Below are 17,067 nucleotides of genomic sequence, written 5' to 3'. Positions count from 1 at the left end.
AGAAAGCACGTGTCGGAAACTGAGTCAGTGTCTGGGGGGGGGGGCAGCCCGGTGGCTGCTTGTGTTCCAAGGTCCGGGCTTTGGAACCGGGGTGGGACTCACCCCAGATGTGCGTTCTCGAGAGCACGCTGGGTGGAGGCAGCTGTGGGTCCCACGGCCCAGACTCCTCTGTAAACATCGAGCAGCCAGACACCTCGCGGGTGGGGAGCTTGGAGCCACTTAAAAGGTAGCTGGCAGCTAGAAGCGTGATCGGAAAAAGGCAGTCACTGGGATTTCATGCAAAGAAGCAACATCACGCACTAGGAAACATCATGGCTTTTCCTCTTCCTTGCCAAACCAGGAGGTGAGAGAAGACACAGGAACATCACAGAGACTCGGCAGGGACTTTCTGTTGTAAGAGTTAATTAGAAGGGCCAAGAAAACAACTTAATCCCAGCTTTGTGATGAAAAGGTTTCTGCCAAAGGCAACCCAAAGGCTGGGGAAGGAAGCAGCTCCCAGATCTTCTAAGCAGTGGACAAGAATTACATTTGCAGCCTCAACCCATACCCTCGCAAGCGCCAGGCAATGACGAGGCTTCAGAGTGATTAAGACAGGTGTGTTTCTGCCAGAAAAAATGGGCCAAAATGTCATCCCCCATTGTTAACTGGGGACGATACTGCTTGGGAGTGCACAGATCTCAGCCCAATATGCTGTTCCTTCTGCCTGGATGCTGTTCCCTGTGCTCCTCACCTGGCTGCCTTCTAGGCATCTCTCTGGCTTAGACAACTGACCACATGCCCCAGCCTCAGCCCACTGTGGAATGCCCTTCTGCCCACCTTTCCTGGGTGACGACTACTCACCTCTAGTGCTATGGGTTTGGGTACCTCGTCACAGCTCCCAGTTTCCTTGGGCTTCTTCCATCTAGTTCTGGAAGGACCTTGCCCCTCTCTCCCACTAGTCTGTGACACTCTTGGGACAGGGCATGGGACTTCTTATAGCCAAGCAGTGCCTGCATACAGTAGGTACTCAACAAGTGCTTGCCATATGAGCAAGTAAAGACGAAGCATGATCTGTGCCTTCAAGGAGTTTATAATCCAGTGAGTGAGCTGAGACAGGCAGGTCTCACAGTGCCACTGATACTGAAAGCCACGACCTCTGAATGTGTCTCTTCTAAAACAGCTGGCATTTAGTGAGCACCTACTATGTGCCATGCACCATGCTAAGTGCTTTATTTATACCATATATCCCCCAACAATTAAATCACTGTGCCTGTTTTAACAACAAGGAGCCTGAGGCTTGGGTAGGAGATAGGGACTCACCCAACATCATGCAGAAAACAGCTGGGTCTCTGCTTGACGGCAGGCTCATCTGCCCCCAAAGTCACTGCCCTGAACGACGCTACCCTCTGTCTAGGAATCTGTGGGTGCCCAGAGACAAGGGGCTGCCCAGGAAGGGGATGCTGGTACCCACGAAGACTGCGGAGGCCACGCAAACCCGCACCAGGAGCACCAAGCATGTCCTCTCCAGCCAGCTGGGACATAAAGCCCATCAGAGATGACACCAGGGCAGTCATAAAACCAAGCCAGCGCACATCCGGCACTGACCAAGCAGAATGAGTTCGGGACAGAGAGGCTTATTTTGGGAAAGTGGAAACCAAACAAAGCTCTCTAATCGGAGCCATCTGGGCAGCAATGGCCCGGGGTGGGGCTGAGGGGGCAGGGTGGGGAGCTGAGCTGGGAATGTGTGGGTGAAGCTGCCCTGCCCACTGGGGCATGAGAACCAGGTGGGGAGAGCTGCTCCCAGCCTATGGGGTAGTCACTTGGCCCTATCACGGTCATTCATTGTTCCTGTCTTCCTCTCCCACCCCAGCTCTTGGCAGTTTAGGGCACAGTGGGTCCTGCGAGGAGCTGGGGAATTCCCATGAGCGCAATGCCAGACACCATGAGAGCCCGGCGGACGGAGGGCTGGGCCCATCACAGTTCTCTCATCTTTGCACCAAGAATCTACACCCTAAATATGGATCAAGATCGTCAAGCGTGTTGTCCAGCCTGCGAAGAGCAAACGGTTTCATCTGCCTAGGGCTTGGTGTTAAGAAGGTTGCTGAGGTCTGATCTGAGATGTGACTGAAATGTACAAACTACACATTTGCAAAGGGAGGTGGCTGGGCATTCGGGGCCACTACAATAAATCAGGGAACAGATGAGGGGCCGAGTGAAAATGATGGAGAGGAGGACATTCCAGAGAACAATCTAGTGATCTGACGATCTGGTGATCTGGTGAATGCTGAAGTCAAGGGAGGGAAGAATCACAGAAGACACCCAAGTTTCTTGCTCTGGTGCGTGGAGAGATGGGAGGATGATGCCTTTCCTCTTTTCTTTTAAATACGCATAAAATTTGCCATCTTAACCTTTAAAAATTTTTTTTTTGAGAGAGAGAGTTCGTGAGAGAGAGTTGGCTCCATAAGCAGGCTTTATGCAAAGTGTGGAGTCCAATGCTGGGCTCGATCTCGTGACCCTGAGACCAATACCTGAGTCAAAAATCAAGAGCTGGACGCTCAACCCATTGACCCAGCCAGGTGCCTCGAGTTTTTGTTTTTGTTTTTTTTTTTTTTTTTTAATTTAAGGAATCTCTACACCCAACATGGGGATCGAACTCAACCCCGAGGTCAAGGGTCACACGTTCTCCCGACAAAGCCAGCCAGGCACCCCATCTAAACTGTTTTTAAGAACACTGTTCACCGGGAGTAAATACACCCTCACTGCACTACGGTCCTCACCCCCATCTCCAGAATTCGTCTTCCCAAACCGAGAGTCCTCACCCGGCGAGCAACTTCCCACTCCCCACCCTGGCACTCACCATTCTCCTTTCTGTCTCTAAGACATAGGCTGTTCTAGGGGCCTCCTGCGAGCGAAATCACCCAGCACTTGTCCTTCTCCGAGTAACGCCCTCTGGGTTTGCCCACCCCTGTTGAAGCAGGTGTCAGAAACCCCTCCTCCCCCAGGCCGTGCAACATCCTGTCAAGTGTGAGCACCACGTTGCGCCGTAGTTATTCGCCGGTCAGCAAAGAGCTGGAGCGCTTCGGCTCTGGCTGCTGTGACCAGGGCTGCCTTTACTTTTGGACCCGAGGTTTGAGGCTCGTGTGACATCCCACAGCTGACATGCAGGAGGATGTCAAATGACCCGGTCGAGGGCTCAGGTGGGAGACTGGGAGAGAGGTGCTGGGGGAGTCCCAAATGACGACCAGGATTCCAACAGGCACAGCGGAGCACTCTTGTGGGCAGGGCTGGCACGGGGATGACGGGGAGCAGGGGAAGACGGGTGAGGCGGCTGGAGTGGGGGGGGGACTGGAGCAGGGCAGGACCAGGAGGAGGGCGGGGAGCCCCGTGAAGGCCACAGCTTAGGCATTTGGATGCGTCTGGAATGCTGGGAAGTCGCACGTGCCTGCATTCCTGCACTCGCTGCCTTGTCCCCAGCGAGGGACCGTGGTGTGGGCGTGGCCGGGACGCCCTGGGGTTCACCTCCAGCTCCACACTTACCTGCTCTGTGGCCTTGGACAAAATACCTACCTTCCTGGGGGTTTAACTGGGCAAGGGACTAGAAGGCAGTGCCTCGCCTTCCTTTCCTTTCTTACTGCCTTGCAGAATGGGCATAATAACGGGGCTTATGGAGCAAATGCCTGCAAAGGCCTCGGAATGATTCTACGCAGGCGGCACGTACGCGGCTAAATGCTGGTTGCCCTTCCGTTCGTGACAAGCGTTTAGCAAGCACCCCTGCGCGGGGGCCTGTGCTGAGCGCTGTGGTGCAGCTGTGCAAACAGGCTTTCCTTCTGCATCTCAGAGCTAGGGCTCGACACAAACAAACCTAAACCCCAGTGTAGCACGACCTGCTGTGACGGAGTAAGGCCAGGGGGCTGCCCGGAGGAGGGCGCCTCTACGCTGATCGGGGCAGACAGTGGCTTGTCCATAGCTGCATCCCAAGGGCCTGGCCCAGCGCCTAGCACACAGTAGGTGCTCAACTGAGCTTTGGGATTTCTCTCTCCTGTCAGTCCTGGGTCGGTCCTGAGCAGCCCAGACAAGGGTGAGGCAGCCGGGACCAGCTGGACGCAGGGGCTGCGGGGATCGGCAGCTTCTGTGGGTGGACGCACACCAAGGCTGTTGCCTTGACCCTTGGTCTGTGTAGAGCCCAGCGTTCCTGCCAGAACCTCCAGGGAGAAGGAAGGAGGACGCGGCCCCCAGCCCCGGCCCCAGCCAACGCAAACACGGCCACCCACGGGACAGGAAGCCGCAATGCAGCCGAAGCTTTAGAGACCCAGCGGCTTCGGGGCTCTGCAGCAGCCAGCAGGGTCCTCGTGACGTCCATCCCCCACCCAGGCCAGGCCCCTCTGTCTCCTTGTCCCCTCTGCTCCCGCCATCCAGTCTCCTGGCGGCCCCGGGCTGTCCCCTTGGCCTGAAAGATCCTTTGCTCCTTTGACAGCCCGCTACCCTAGAGATCTCAGGAAGGCCACTAACCATGTGTGTTCCCAGGGCATAAATCCTCATTCCCGTCATCCTGGGCTTAACCTGTCTCCTGGCAGACTGTGCCCCGAGGCCAGCCGGGCTGAGGTTCAGCTCAGGCTTTGGGCAGCCAGCTGAACAAACGCACAGAGAAGGCCTGCACATGGCAGGCAGATCTGAGCCTGGGGAGGGGCCAGTCAAGAGCCCACCTGCCTTCCCCCTGCAGCTCTCCCCTCTCGGGGCTCAGTGCGCACCTGCTTGGGGACTTGTGGGTTTTCCTGTCACTTCAGGAGCTTCTCAGAAATCCAAGGAAGTGTTCAAGTAAGAAGCCAGTTTCTCTCCACCCTCGCCAAAAGCCAAGGCGCAGACCAGCCTAACTCTGCAGCTGATCGTTCCCATGTGAAGCACCGTCGTACGGGACCCCGGGACGTGCCACGTACTGATGCGTGACCCCAGACAGCTGACCTTACTTGCAGAACCTTGCATGTAGAAGAACTCAGGCTGGGCTGCAGTTCTGAGCGCTAAGTGGGAACCCACGGAATCGTGTCTCTCATCCCCGATGACCAAGCACCTCCCCCAGCCTGCCCGCTTCCCCAGGCCTCCGTGGAGGGTGAGGAGCCGCCAGACCCCGCTGCTGCCTTTCATCCCAGACAGGAAGGCTCAGCTTGGCGACTCCGGGATTTGGAACAGATGTCTGCGAGATCACAGGGGGCTGGGAAAGCAGCGACCTCCATCCCGGGGCTGACCAGCCGCCTCTCCCTCCCTGGCCCCTCACCCTGCTCCTTCCAGGGGCCCCAGGCCAGAGCTAGCCACCCATTCTCCCCTCCCATGAGCCCCCAAGGAGTGGGGGAACCTGCAGAGGAGCCAGCAGAAGTGGCCTGAGGACCAGGGGGAGAGGACGGGGGCCTCTGCTGGGAACACCCTGTCGACAACCCCAGACCACCTCTTCCCCCGATATTATGCAATCCACAGCTCAGCATGGAGCAAACCAAAGTTGAATGGAACCCAAGATGGGCTCAGTCTGGGGCGGCTATGGGTCTCTGGGACCCCCAGTGCAGAAAGAGGGCCCAGGGTCAGGACATCTTTTGGAAACCAGCTCGGCGAGCATTTCCCAATCCCTGGGTTAAGGCCACCCTCGGGGAAGCTCAGCCCTGAGCTGTTCTCAGCAGAGTGGCCTTGGCCACACACAAGAACTGTCATAGCTCCTGCAAGCACGTGGCCAACCTGAGCTCATGGAGCCTGCATGATGACCAGGGGGAGGTGGCCGGTCTCAGCCCTATTTCACAGGGGAGGACATGGAGGCACAGAGAGGCGGTAGCACTCACCCAGCAAGTGGCTGAGCCCTGCCTGCGTCCTAAGTTCATTTTGCAATATCTACTCCACTCTGTCCCCAGAGCAGGCCAGCGAGATCCCAAGCTGGGACCAGATGCACAGGACCGAGGAGGGGACACTGCCATCCATTCATTCGGGCTTCCTTTCTCCACTCGTGAACCTTCTGGAGCCCCTCCTATCTGCCTGGTGCTGCACACGGTGATGGAAAGAACACTGGGTCAGGGTGAGGTGTGTGTGTTTGTGCATATGCGTGTGTTTGAGTGTGACTATACCCATGGGTGAGAGTTTGAGTGAATGAGCAAGTGCATATGTGTGGGTGTGTGAGTGTGAGGGTGAGTGTTTAACTGAGCAGATGCAAGTGAATGTGTGTGTGAATGGAGGGGTGAGTGTGTGGGTATGAGTGTGAGCATGTGGGTGAGTAAATGTGTGAGTATAAGTAGATGTGTGAGGGTGAGTGTGTGGACATGAGGGTGGGTATGGGCATGTGAGTGGATGTGAGTGTGAGTAGGTGTGTGGGTATGAGTACATGCGAGTGAATGTGTGCCCGTGAAGGAGTGGATGTGTGAGTGTCGAGGAGTGTGTGGATGAGCACATGAATGTTGAGTAGATGTGTGCAAGTGTATGAGTGTGAGTAGATGTGTGTGAAGGTGTGAGTAGATGAGTGTGAGTATGGACAAATGTGTGGATGAGCACATGAGTGCAAATCGATGAATGTGAATGTGTGTGCATGTGTGCGACTACATGTATGTGGATAAGCATGTGAGTGTGGGTAAGTGTGTGAGAGTGAGCACACGAGTGTGCGTAGATGTGTACAGGTGAGAGTGTGAGTAGATGTGTGTGGCTGAGCATGAGTGTGAGCCGACGTGTATAGACAAGCATATGAGTGTGAGCAGATATGTGTGGGTGAGCACACGAGTGTGAGTAAATGTACGTGAGTGTTTGAGTGTGAGTAGATGTGTGTGGATGAACAGATGTAGATAGCAGCAGTGTGAGTAGATGTATGTGAGTGTGTCTGAGTGTGTGTCTGAGCGTAAAAGTGTGAGTAGATGTGTGTGGATGCGAGCGTGAAGTTCCCCGTGGCTAAGGGTCCCAGGCAGAGCTCAGCAAGGTCACCCGGCCAGGCACAGGGCCCCACTTGCGAATGCTCAGCTAAGGGGAGCTGCCCCCAGCCCCCAACCCACGATGCTTCCCGCCCCTCCCACTCTGAGCCGGGACAGAGCCTCTTGCCCACCCCTGGCTCCAATGACACAGGCAACACATCAGCCAGGCCCCCACCCTCTGTCATGGAACAGCGTCTTCCCCCACAGCCCCCACCCTGTCCCAGATTCCTTCCCCAGTGGTCTTGGGGTTCTGCCAGCCCTGTCCAGCCAGCTCCCCCAGACTCCCTCCCCATGCTGGTTTCCTGTCATCCGCCTGGGCAGAGACCCCACCCCATCTAGCGGTCCAGACAAGCCAGTGACAGTGACAAAAGCCCAGGGAGCTGAGCCACTTGGGGGTGACAGCCCACACTTGGCCTGCTCTGCTGAGGGGCCCAGTGTCCCCACCCCCACCTCACTTCAATGTCATCTCCCAGTCCTCCCCAAAGCGCTGTCACCCAGGGCTGCAAGGGCCAATTCCATGGCTGGGTGGAGCTCGTGTAAAGGAATTTATGCTCGACCTTGGATATCCATGATTGCTTCTTTCCAGTCATTTAGCAGCTGTGTGCCTTTGGGCAAAACACTTAACCTCTCTGAGTCTCAATTTTCTCATCTGAAAACTGGGGATATGGTCCCATAACCCCTAACCCAAACTGCTTAGCTGTGGATGTGTTTTGGAATTCAGAATTTTTTAGGGTTTAGAGAGATGATGTAGTCCTTATACCACGGTTTGTGTGAACACCCCCAGCTGGGTTTGCTCCCCCCTAGGCTGTACTTAAATGAGATTTCAGTAGCAAAAACGTATGAATATTCATTCTAACTAGGATAAACAAGATCTATAAATAGCGTTGGGTTGGGTTTAGCAGCCAAAATGAATTACAAAAACACTTGAATTTTCAAAGTTTGGGGAGATTTCAAACCCATAGACAACGCAGTGCAAACGGGTGGACACCCCCCCACCCCACCGCCAAAAGGGCTGCAGGCAATAGATAAGATGTGGAGCTCAGGGCCTGGCACGTCTTGGGGCCCAGGGAGGACCTGGACTGGGCTGGACTCGAAGGGGAAGGGGATACTCCCATTTCCAAACGGCAGTGAAGGGCTGGGTCCAGACTCCAGATGCTGAGCCCAGGGGTCTGAGGTGCAGAGGGAAGGGAGGGGCTGGAGGGGCAGGACGGCCTGGCCGCCAAGCGCAGTCACCCAACAGCAAGCTTCGCTCCTGCTCAGGGGCTAAGCCTTCCCGGGGTGAAGCCTTGTCTCCTAGCCCCAAGAACACACCCAGCACTGCACACAGCCCCAGGGATTCATGAGCCCCCAGAGCCCCCACGATTAAGAGCTCCTGCCCCAGAGGGCGGACTAGTCCACCCCCGGGTGGGTCCCCCCTTGTCCTCCACAAAGCTCTGGGTCTAGGAGGCAGCAACCCCTTTGCAGCGCACGACCCTCACATCCAGACCCACTGCTCTGTAAAGGGCTCCGGGGAGGCTTCCCGCCCCTGCCAGCCCCCACGGGGCCACCCACCCGTCCTCCCTTCCCGTTACCCGGGAACGCGGGCGGCGGGCACGGGCCGCGTCGGGTCTGCAGCCAAGCCGGGGCGCGCGGCACCCCCGACGGGCCGCGGTCCGGGGACGCGGTGGCGCTTACCCAGGCGGAGGGTGATGTTGACCGAGGTGGGGTACTGCACGCCGAAGGCCATGGACGGGCTCTGCCACCAGGTGCTGTCGTCCTGGCTGTGGAAGTCGGTGAGGTAGGCGGCGTCGTGGCGGCGCCGGGGGTCGGCGGCGTCGCAGCGCTGGCACTGCGCCCCCGCGCCCGGCGCGCCCACGTGCGGGCAGAAGTCCTCGGGCGGGCGGCCGCACGTGTGCGAGGCCTCGGCGCGCCGGCCGAACGCCGCGTTCTCGAACACCGGCAGGCAGCGCTGCGGCCGCCCCGCGTCGTCGTAGCACGCGCCCATGCCCGCGCCGGCCGCCCGCGGCACCAGCAGCGCCAGACCCAGCAGGAGCCCCGCCGCCGCCATGGCCCCCGGGCACCGACGCCCGTGCGCGCCCCGCTCTGCCCCGGCCGGCTGCGCGGCGGTGGGCGCCCGCCAGCCTCCCTCCGCCCCTCCTCCGGGGGGCGGGGCCGGGCCCGGGGCGGGGCGGGGCGGGGCCCCCACCTCGCGGCCGCGCGGTCCCTGGGCGCTCACCCCCACCTGCTGGACGTGCCCGGGAGTGCCCCAGCTGCCTCGGGGCCCTGCGGCGAGAGCCCGCGGCCAGGAGCCTCAGCGTCCTCATCTGTGAAATGGGACTGGCCACGACGCAGGGTCATTTGCACTCTGTGTCGTGTCGGTGGCTGCTCAGAAGGTGGGAACGGCTCGCCGGAGTCTTGCCAAGGCCTAAGAGAGAGGGTCTTCCTGCCTGGTCCTTCCCATGGCAACAAAGTCATCCAAGGCAGATTCGTGGGATGGCTCCTCGCCTTTCGGCCACCCCATGACCTCTGAACAGTCCTCCCGCTGATCACTTCTGTCTGAGGTATTTGTGACCAAGGGTACCTGGTCTCGTCACAGTGTCCCCTCAGAGAGGCCTTCCTGGCCCACCCCTTATTGCTCTCCCCTTTTATTTACTCTCCATTCCCTAAAATTAGTAAGTCAAGAGGGAAAAGCCACGTGCTTAGATCAACAGATGCCAGGGGAAACGCTGGAAATCCAGCAGCCCTTCCAGAAAACGCGAAGGAAAACGGAAATAAATGGTCAGACATGCGAAGCACTGTTTTTCAGCTCTGGCCTCTGCAGCTAGGGTCCCAGAGGCAAACTAGGTCCTGCCAGCCGGAGGTTCTCGCTTGCGGTTCGGAGAGCAGAAGTGGGCGGGAGCCATCTTCTGCCCTTCTGGTGGCCAGCGGGGTCACAGAGGAGGACGGTTCCTGCGGCAGGTGCTTGCAATATCCCACTCTGCAGGGGTGGAGAGTCCGTTGTGGGCGGTGGTGGCAGCAGGGAGGTCTCGATTCCTATTTCCGGCCCCCAGATTTGCACTTAGAGGGCGAGCTCCCAGGGGCTCCAGTGGTGGCAGCTTCCCAGGTGGGTCAGTTCTGCAGTGTCCTAGCTCTCAGCCCTTCCAGTCCTTCCAGCCGTCCGTGAGTACGTCATTCCCTGCATTCAATCCTTCCTGTTGGAAATAGCTAAGCACCTGCCAAGGGCTTGGCCCAGAGCCCAACGTGGAATGAATGTGCGGTAAATTGCTGTTGCTCTAGTGAAGACAAGAGCCTGCCCGCTGGAAGCCTCCCATCTGGTCGGAGAGGGAGGTCATGCGTGCCCTGGGAAACAGCCCGTGATGATGTTCCAAAGCTTGTTCTCACCTGGTTCACAAGACAGGTGTGGCCTCGTGTTTACAGTCATCTGTTCCTCGGCAAACCACGCCGCTGCCCACTGTGCCCCCAGCACTGTGCTGGAGCAGGGACCCAGAGAAGAGTTAGACACCTCCCTCCCAGTGCCTCTCTATGCCCAGATGTCCATGAACGTCTTGGGGCTTGGGGGTGGGTGTGGGTCGGTGATGGCTAGCTCTGCCTAGAGTTGGAGTGTGCTTTCCAGAAGAGGTGACACGTAGACAGAGCTGTAAAGGATGAGTATAGGGAAGGGGAGGAGGCCCAGCAGGTGCAAAGGCTCAGGGGTGACTGGGGAGGGCAAGAGTGTCGTGTGTTTGCAGCTCAGGGTGGGGGGTTGGTCACGGGGGAGACTGGAGCATGATGTGGGGTAGGGGGCACCTCGGGGATGAGCTGGGGCTTCAGCTTGAAGAGGGTTCGTGGGGACAGGGACTTCGTGTGGCTCACCCTGGCCTCCCCAGAGCCTGCGCTGAGTGTGGTTCGGGGAATGTTTGTGGGGTGAGCAGGAACAACACGCCTGGGAAAGCCTGATCCGACAGGGAGTGGGCAGGAGATGATGGCTCCTTCGAGAGGTGCCAGCTGGGTGTTCACTGACCTTGCCTAGCTCCTGGACAAAGGGGCCATCGGGCCTCTGCTGACGACCTCAGTCCCACTCTCTCGTCCCAGGTTCCCACTTGCCTCCTGGTTTTCCAGTTTCTCCTGCCCCAGCTCCACATTCAGCTGTTCATGTTCGCCCAGGACCTACCACCAGGTGGCGACATTGGCCACATGACGGGACTGGTCTCTCTCGCCCCCTGGCGGCCAAGGACACCTTGGGCCGAGGTCCCCGTGCAGCTGGGGCCCAGGGACCAGAATAGTCACTTGGTCCAGGTGACAAATGGGTCCAACGTACAAATGGGAAAACTGAGGCTCAGAGAGGGGAAGTGGTCTGCTGAAAACACATGCACAGCGGGACATGACCAGGTCCCTCCCACGCCAGAATGGAAGTCAGGGATGGACTGGGATCTATAGATGCTGGGAAGCCAAGTGTGCCCCCCCCCCAACAAAGTCCCAGGATAACTGCCAAAATTTGCGTGACAAAGAGACAATGAACACCTCTGTGACCGCGGGAAAGGGATCTGGAATGAGCAGAACTGCGGACGTGACCATTTGGGACACTGGGCAGCAAGGGGCCTGCTACTGTCAAACTAGAGAAGGCTCTGAGAGTTACTTCCCAGCAGGACTCACCACGACCCCAGTAAAGGCAGCTGTGCCCTGCCCCCAGGGGCTCCTCCGCACACACATGACAGCAACCCAATCTTCACAGCCCACAGGAGTTATGGACCACCTAGCCTCGGTTTCCCTGCAGCTTAGGCCTTTAAGACCCAGTCCCACAATCTGCCTAACCCATTGTCTTAGTGGTGGCAGGGAGCCTGGGAAGGCTCTTCAGCAGCAGAGTCAGAGTCAGTTCCCTCCAGGAAAATGAATGGGGATGGAATCCAGGGGGCCAGCGTGGAGGTGGTGTGGGAGGAGGGGCCAGTATCTGTGTGTGGCTGACGGGGGGGGGGGGTATGCCTATGCTGGAGACCTGTGGAATCTCTGCAGAGGCCTGGCCTCCAGCTTGGGGCTCTGACCAGAGGTGGCAGACTGCCCTCCCCGCAGCCCACCTACCAAGGGTTAAAACCTTCCAGGCAGAGAAAGGAAGGAGAAGAACCCTGTCCTGATTTGCTTAATGAACGCTAATTAAAAAGACAGAAGATAGCAGATTCCTTCAGGACAAAGATGAAAGGCCTGTTAATTAAATCTGGGGAGATGGGGCCAGGACCCCGCTGATCCCACCTGACAGCCTCACAGCCTCCTTGGAGCCCAGGGTTGGGACACTAGCAGAAGGGGAAAAGCAGCCCCTTTCCCCAGCCTTGAGGCCCCACCTGGTGGGTCCTGCCCCTCTGGGTTGCCTCGTTTTCCCTATCCGGACAGCACGAGCATTGGCCTAGGTGACTTCCCATAATGCCCCGTCTGGCTCCAAGGCCCTGAAAGTCTGTGCTATCTGTATGCCTGGGCCTCAGTCTTCCCTTCTGTTAGGTGGGGAGACTCTACCTGCTCAGCAGTGAGACAGACAAGGCATGAAGTCAGAACTGGGGGTCTGCCAAGGCTATATGGGGAACCAGGAAGTTTAGCGACTGGCCGGAGCTGGATCCCCAGGACCCTGCTGCCAGGCCCAAGCCCGTGTGTCTGTGCTGTGATCACCTCCAGGGCACCATCCTGTACCTCTGAACAAGGACAATGTGGCCTTCACAAAGGTTTCCTGGGAGCCGGGCCCACTCATGGGGCTCCCCAAGGGATTAGGGAGACGGACAGTGACCCGGGAAACAAACAGTGAATTAGGCAGTGACAGGTCCCTGATCAGAGCCACAAAGGAAACAGATGAGGGAACAGGATGAACTCTGAGAGGGGGTGAGTTTAGTTAGGGTAAACAGGGAAGACTTCTCAGAGGAGGTGAGAGATCAGTGGAGACTGGCAAGATGGGATGGGAGGCGGGTTAGGGAGGGAGGGCACCCACTGATGGGAGGTGACAGGGGACCCCCTCAGCTGTCACCATCACAGAGCATCCTCTCCCTGGAGTTAATAAATTCAGACAGGCCGAGGGACATGGCTGGCCTCGGGCATGTCACCACTCAGTCTAGCAACAGTCTCACGACCCTGCCCCCCACACTCTGCCCAGCCAGGGCCCAGGATGAGTCGGTCCTAGGTCCCCTTCAAATGGAGGGGGCCCAAGAGGACAAAGAATGTCCTCCTTCTGGGTGGTCCAGGGACCAGAGGGCTGGGGCTGGAGAGGAGGCTCTGTGGACAGACATTTACTGGGTCCATACGCTAAGCTCTGGGGACGGAATGATGAGTGATGGCAAAACTGCCCCTGCATTTGGGGGACCCAGATGATAAACCGGTGATTATAACAGAGGCCAGCCAGTTAAAGCCCTGGGCAGGAGAGGCCAGGGAAGGCTTTCTGGAGGAGGTGGGGGTCCCCGCTGAGGGCTAGAAAGGAGATGGCCGGGAAAGGGGGGTGGGGGTGAGCATTCCAGGAGAGGGAACAGGGTATGAAAGGCTCAGAGGCAAAACTGTGAAGAACTGAAGGGTGGTCAGTGTGGCTGGAGGTGGGAGTTTGAGAAGAGGCGGGGGGATGGCCGAGGTGGGAGCTGGCAGTCGGCCGAAGAGCCCTCATTTCACCTGGGGACTGCGGGCGCCCATGGGAGGGTTTCGACAGAGATGACATGGAGCAGGGCTGGTTTTGGAAAGTCTTTCCTGGCTGCTGCAGGTCATGTGGTGGGCTGCGGGGGTGGGCGTGGAAGCCCACCTGGGCTGTGGGAAAGGATCTGGAAGCTTCCATACGAGGCAGGGAGAGAGGGTGGTGGCCTGGACAGGAGCAGGAGCTGGATAAGCTCTGGGCTGGGCGGGGGAGGTCTCTGGCTGGGGAGGGGTGCCAGGCTGAGAAATAGGCCCAGGGAGATGGGAAGGTCAATTTTAAATGCTCAAAGTATGTGTCCCAAAGGTCACCTGAGAGAGGCATCCGAGAGGCCAGAATCTTCTCCCTGCTTGTCCCCTCCCTCACTATGTGTCCTTGGACAAGTACTTTCCCCTCTCTGGCCCTCAAGATTCCCACCTGTATCCTCCCTAGAAGGTGGCCTAGAATGGCCTCTGAGCCCGTCTGGAGTGGCTTCCCTTCCCTAAACCTCTCTCAGGGGCCCAGGTTGTCCCCTCCCCAGTGAGAGACTCCCTAGACCCAGCCTCTGGCCCTTACCATGTCTGGCTCCCATTTCCTCTGAATACCCACGGTCCAGAGTGGCACCCATAGGTCTGGGACTCCCTGAGGGAATGCCCATGGCCAGGTCCACGCAGACTGGCCTGTGGTGTCCAGACACTCCCCACAGAGCCGAAGTGTCTGGTGTGCTACTCACAGAAGGGCCCAGCCGGGGATACCAGGGCCATGGAACCCATCCTATGGGGAGATTAAATATCTGAGCTGCCCTCCAGTAAGGTTTCTTGTCTGTCTGCCCCCACCCCAGACCAGGGATCCCTGAAGGGAAGGCAGGAAGGGGTCTAACTCATACCCCAGGCAGGTGGCAGAGTGCTTGGTCACAGAATTGTGCAGTGAGCGAATGAAGGATGATGAGTGAGGGATAAATAAGTACAGAAAAAGTGCGGAATGAGCGCACCTGCCACCCTTTCCCATTGGCCACTCCGTTCTGGCCACACCAGCCTCCTTCCCAGAGACAGAGCTCATTCCCACCATATGGTGTTTGCAGCTGCCTTTCCTTGTGCCTGGAGCACTGTTCCCGGAGATCTGGGCATCCCTCCCTGCTCAGCGTCTCTGCACGGAGAGGCCACCCAGACCTCCGGACTCTCCCTTGTGCTTTCTGCCTAGGCACACTATGTTACTTTCCTCTCTAACCATCGCCACGCCTGAGATGGTGTATTTGTACTTGCTTGTTTTTCTGTGGTCTGTCTCCTCCGTTAGACTGTGAGGTCCCTGAGGGTGGGGGTGCTGTGCTGCCCTCCGCCGTCTGGCTCTGCGCCCAACACCTACATGTGTGGGATGAATAAATGGAGACACGGTACCCATAGGGCGCAAGGCAGCAGAGCAGGGCCCAGAGTCCCTCCGCAGAATGACCGGCTCTGTGTAGACGCTGGTCCTCACCCAGGATTCCCACTGCAGGGAAGCTGTCCTCAAACAGTAATCTCATTTCTGAGCTCTTTTTGCTGAGGACAAGGAAACAGCAATTACAAGTCAGCAGCAGAACCCAGCCAGGATGGAAAAGGCACAGGAAAGCAACACTGCCCTCCAGCTGCCCTAGGGATTCTGAGTCAGTGCCGTGAGCACCACGGGGACCATGCTGGGACCCCCCAAGACTGAGATGGACCCTGTCCATTCCCAGGACCTATCACGACCCTGCAGGGGCTCCCACGGCCCTTGGGTAAAGGCAGACTCTTAGGCTTCAGCTCCTCAAATCCCAGAACTCCTGCCTCGCTGGCCAGCGTCCTCTAGATGCTCAGATATGCCAGGTCCCCTCCTACCCCAGGACATTTGCACCTGCCAGTCCCTCCGCCTGAAATGCTCTCTGCCCCATCTCACCGGCTTGATTCTTGCTCCTCCTCTTGGCCTCAGGGTCAGGATAATGTCGATTCCTAAGGAAGCCCTCCCTAGTGCTCCGTTCCCGATTTCATAACACTTCTAACTCTCATTATTAGTTTCCTGTCCTTCGTTCCTACTAGACTCCCAAGCCCAGAGGATAAGAATCCTCCAGTTTCCTGCTCTGTCCCTGACACACACCCCAGGCAGGATATAGACCAGATGGTCCCTAAATGGTGTGGAGTGAAAGAACAAGAGAGTGAGTGAGGGGAGGAAATCGGGTAGAAGGAGGAAGGGAGGATGGATAGAAAGTAGGAGGGAAATGAGGAGACAGAAGCTGGCTGCGAGGCCCAGACTCCGCTGGCTTCCCTCTCCCGGCGTGCTGGTGCTTTCAGTGGGTGAAGGCCAAGGGCAGGGAAGGAGCTGGCAGGCCCATGACAGGGAAGTGATCTACTAGTGCGCCTCGCCCTTCACGTGGCTTTATTTTGAAAACGTGAACTTTACAAATGTCAGGGAAAGGTGGGATTCTCAGCCTGGGACCGCTGAGAAGCCAATTAGCATTCCCGGTGCTGTGCTAATGGGGCTGTACCTGGACTGTGGGAAATTTATGCCGCCTGCTGGGGCCGATGCAGAGGCCAAGGCGGGAGGGTCTGAAACACAAAGCGGCAAGACTGCCAAATCTGTGCCTCCCCCATGAGGACCTGGGCCACTGTGGGGACGCCCGGAGGACAGGGAGGCAAGTAGGTAACCCCCACGTGTGGTAGAGGCTACGGGGGTTGGGCAGGGTTAAAGGACCCCCAGGTGCTGCACCCTGGGAGGGGTCACCCCTCGGCCTCCCTCCAGGGGGCCAGGCCCTACCCTTGAGTGCGGGACTATGAAGGTCATTCTGATTCCTCTTCACAGGGTCCGGTTAGGGAGAGACAAGAGGTTGCGGGTGCAGAGACCAAGGGTCAGGGAAGCAATGTCACTCAGCTGGGAGGAGCAGGCTGGACTTGAATTTGGTTCTCTTGGACTATCAGCGGCTTCCGTACCTGGCCTGTCCCCGCATCCCCCAGTTTCCGGGACAAACCTCATTTGGGATGGCCTGAAGCATCAGGGTCTGGGCTCTTCCGCGTCCGGACAACCCTCCAGGAGCACCTGGGGAGTACTGCGTGGGCCGCGGAGCACTGACGCACACTGTTCCCTCTGCCGGAACCAGCCTGCTCCACAGGGTATCGTCTGTGCCCAGCCCCAGCAGGGAAATTTCTCTCCTGGACGGACTACCCTTTCTTTGCAAATCACCCTTCATGCAATGCTGTGTCACGGGGGTGCGTTGGGCGCTGTTAGGCTTCCGTTCGGATCTGGGTGTGGGTGAGCGTGTGGTATGTACGGTGTGCGTGTGTGTGGGGGTGCATGGTGCGTGTGTGTGTATGGATGGTGGGTGGGGTGTGGTGCACGTGTGTGCGTGCGACTGTGTGTGTTGCGGAGGGTAGGATGCGGTGACACCGAGGCCAGGAGCACTGGTGGGGTGCTGGGGCCTGTCCCTGAGGGGCCCAGGAGGAAGCGCTCTAGGCCGTTGTCGTTGTGGGTGCAAGAGCCCACGTGGCCGCCCCAGAGAGGCTGCTGAGGCTCCGCCGGACGTGGGTCCCCAGGGCTCTCCAGCTGTCCTCCCGCAGGCTGGGGTCCTGTCCCTCA

The 17,067-nt window shown here is 58.2% G+C and overlaps 1 protein-coding gene across 1 annotated transcript in view; it reads right to left on the bottom strand.

Annotated features, from left to right (window-relative positions):
- LAMC3 (laminin subunit gamma 3) overlaps positions 1-8,952 on the bottom strand; it is a 55,098-nt gene extending 46,146 nt beyond the window's left edge. The window contains exon 1 of the mRNA XM_032866099.1: positions 8,580-8,952. Coding sequence (XP_032721990.1) covers positions 8,580-8,952 — 373 coding nt within the window. The remainder of the gene's footprint in view (positions 1-8,579) is intronic.
- Positions 8,953-17,067: the final 8,115 nt, after the last annotated feature.

This window comes from Lontra canadensis, unplaced genomic scaffold (assembly GCF_010015895.1).
Source record: "Lontra canadensis isolate GAN:19392208 unplaced genomic scaffold, GSC_riverotter_1.0 scaffold30, whole genome shotgun sequence".
NCBI classification, from domain to species: Eukaryota; Metazoa; Chordata; class Mammalia; order Carnivora; family Mustelidae; genus Lontra; species Lontra canadensis.
This window is presented reverse-complemented; position numbering and strand designations above follow the sequence as displayed.